This window comes from Asparagus officinalis, chromosome 5, assembly GCF_001876935.1.
Source record: "Asparagus officinalis chromosome 5, Aspof.V1, whole genome shotgun sequence".
Taxonomy (NCBI): domain Eukaryota; kingdom Viridiplantae; phylum Streptophyta; class Magnoliopsida; order Asparagales; family Asparagaceae; genus Asparagus; species Asparagus officinalis.
The window spans coordinates 37,711,675-37,715,095 of NC_033798.1; the positions used below are offsets into that span (position 1 = coordinate 37,711,675).

Sequence of the window (3,421 nt, forward strand, 5' to 3'; positions counted from 1 at the left end):
TCTTTTGTGTGTTAGATAATAGAACATCTAGTTTCTATCTACTATATGTATAGCTGGCTTTTGTTCTTCCTTATATCTACGCTTACGATAAATGACAGCAAGATCCACTCTTCATTTTTATGGATCTCTAGAAGAAGAATGTTATACATACCTAGTATTAGAAACTTTATTTTCTATCTTCTAACAATCGGATATAGTTTGTATCCTAACTTTTTTAATTACATATATGTAGTTCTTTTGGTTTTTTAATGAACATGGTATATCCCTTGTTTTTCGCTCTCAAAAATAAAAAGTTGCTCTTTTCCCCAAAAAGAGTGCTCCCTAAAAATGTAGGGTTTTGCCAACCATTGGCCTACTCAATCGCCATGAATCAACGAATTATTAAGCGCATTATTCTACAATCTCTTTACTTTATTAATGCTTTTATTAATGCTCCTCGATATGAGGACTAATTATTTTTTCCGCTCTGTGATTATTACCAGAACATTAACTAAATTTTTTTTCTTCTAACGTGATGCAACTCGTGACTTTGTTTAAAGATTTTGTGAACGTGTGAGTGCTACCGTTCACGCGTGCAAACATATCATATAGTTAAATTAGAGCCGAAGATGGACTGTTGAGAAAAGAAATCATATGTAGAGGACTCTTTATATGGGAAATCATATAAGGAGCAACAAAGAACGCGATAACATCTTAATATGGATTTTTAATGGTGATTTCACTAATACAATAATTTGCTTGTACTAATATAATATTTATGATTACATAGATTGTACTTACTTAAAATTGATAGCGACATAGTATCATGTTCTCTTTCACTCGTTTATAGTTACTCTGTGATTTCATATACTCCCCCCCCCCCAGGCCCCCCCCCCCGCCTTGTCGGTTCAGCATTTGTAGGGCCCTTGCATAAGCGCTTTATTAATTGATTTGGTAGGAGTCACATTATCTCTTCAATTATATAGTTAACTATGTTTTAGACTTTTAGTGACTAAGTTCTCGGTCATTTCCCTCTTAATTCACAATTTCTCCTCATTCATTGGAGCCTCATGAATCATGCAATTTGTTTCCACGTTATATTCCAAAGCCTCCATTGTCAACATACTAAATTTAGTCCCATATGTTGTTCATAATTAAGCTACCAAACCTCAATCTACGTCTACTATATAGTCACATTACAGCAACCCCTCTTTAATGGGCCTAGGATATGGGCCAAACTTATCACCTTGCCAGCCTTGACGTCCAGGCCGAGGCTGTGTAAAGCCCGGTATTCTTCCAGCCCAACCGCAGTGTTCCGTCGCCCTGCAGGATCGTATAGCCCAGCGAGGGCGGGAACATGTTAAGGATCAGTTGGGCCTGGGCCATTGCGTTTGAGCTCATGGGCAGCTGAGCGAACGCGGGCCTTCGGCCCAATTCCATCCTCCAACTCGAGAATTTCTCCTGATGGCCAATATATTACCTATCTCCCTGGCCAAAAGCCCGTTCTCTACCCGGTAACGGGACGGGTTGTCTACGGGCAACGACGCGCCCAACGAATCGAACAGGGTCGAATAGTAGTGCAGTGACCCAACGAACCGGTCCAAGAACGAGCCCGTGCGGATCATCTCTTGTTCGACAAGCGTAATTGCATTGGGCCGAAGTGCTTCGATAAGTCTCATTGTGGCCCAATCTGGCCCATTTGCATCGTAGAGCGAGTGTTGTAGCCAATGCACGGCGAGGGCCTCACCTCTGCGGGCCTGGATCGTCGACGGGTCAATATCACCGAGCCTTTTCGCTATTGGACTGAATTCAAATGGCATACCGAGCCTCTTAGCGAAATTTGACAATTGCTTTCCCGTCTCTTGTAAGTCCTCCATCGAGTCCCCAAGGCCGGTCATTCGCACATGCGGAGGCCCATCAGGTCTTGTTGCAAGTATATGGAACAGTGCCGGCCATTGGAGGCCCTGCATGATGTCGAGGTCGATGATATGGACTCGATCGTGGCGATGAAACACCTCAAGGATCGCTTGGTTTGCCGTAAAATGGGAGAATTTGATGAAGGGTGAGATGTTGTTGAAAGCTTGGAACGAAGCCAATATCGACTTGTGGGGGACTAAAGGCGAACAAATTGAGAGCCTAGAGCTCATGACTCGACTCAACATTGCGTGGGTGAAGTAGGCGATGACCCGCTCTGCGCAGGACGGGGAATAAGGGGAGGCAAGCTGGGTGAGCTCAAGCAGCATTCGGTTTGCATCGGGCAAATTATCGATAGAGATGGCGACAGCGCATTCTAACAGTGTTGTAATCATGCTTAGAGCTTGCTCTTCATGCTCATTTGCGGGTTTTGTCGTTGCTACCTTAGCATGTTCGGGGACTAGCCTAGTTGATATATCGCTCATACGGTCCCTTCTCGGGGCCTTGTGAGGGCGATAATATTCGGTCTGTGCAAATGGTGGTGGAAAAGTTTTATCGGTCGATATGGTGCTGTTATCGACAGAGAATTCGTCGATGGTGGAATCGGGTGACATGTTGGATATGTGTTGGGCGACAAGGTCCATGAACTCCGAGAAGTCCGAACCCGTGCAATTACCGCCGAGGACTACCGGCCCTACGGCCCGGGCCAGCGAATCTTGGGGGATTTGCAAGCCCATTGGGCCACAATCCCATGGGATATCATTGGGCTGGATTAGGCCTAGTGCGCCATTGCGCACTTCATAATCACTCTTCATCATGTTGTTTTCAGAATTTTGGAGGAAGAAAGAGGGGAAAGGGGGGAAACAAGGCAGCTAAGTGGTTGGTATTTAAAGACTTCTTGCGTGCGTGTGTGTGCGTTGCAATTTGCGGGCCATCATTCTTTAGCCTCTTGGGTTTGCGTCCAAATTCTAACAAATGTAAAATATGGGGTTTGGCCGGCAAAGAAAGACACAGAAATGAAGTTATATTGGACTAGGACAAGCCCACATGTCACATTGCTAGTGATATTATTCAATTTTTAAGCCTTTATACCAAAATTAACCAATGCATTTACTTCTTTAACTATGTATACTTACTATACGATGGGGCCCATGTTTTGGTGAAATGTTGTTGATGTTCTCTAGGTGAACTTAAAGGTAGAAGAAAAAAAAAAGTATTTTTAGTGTTTTTAGGTTTAGTAAAATAGTACCACCTTGTTGTTGTATTGTAAGGGAGCAAAGTTTTGCTACTGGAAGTTGGTTTTAAAAAAAAAAATCTTAGCAGTAAATGCATACGTCATGATGAGATAGGAGGGCTTTACAAAGGACAATTACACAACAAATAAAGCAATAGACAAAATAGTTTAAGCAACTCTAATGGTGATTTGTGTCGCTTTCTAATTGTGGTATAATAATGTGGAAGAGTTTGGATGGGCTAGGGATCTCAGAACGAGTTTCTAAAATTATTTTTTTACAACTAAGATTTTTAT

At 42.7% G+C, this 3,421-nt stretch overlaps 1 protein-coding gene across 1 annotated transcript; it reads right to left on the bottom strand.

The window, feature by feature from the left end:
- LOC109843405 (protein SCARECROW-like) lies at positions 1,122-2,642 on the bottom strand. Its single transcript, XM_020412339.1, is given in 2 exon segments — positions 1,122-1,442; positions 1,445-2,642. Coding segments are annotated over 2 exon segments (1,407 nt in total). The 5' UTR covers positions 2,631-2,642; the 3' UTR covers positions 1,122-1,221.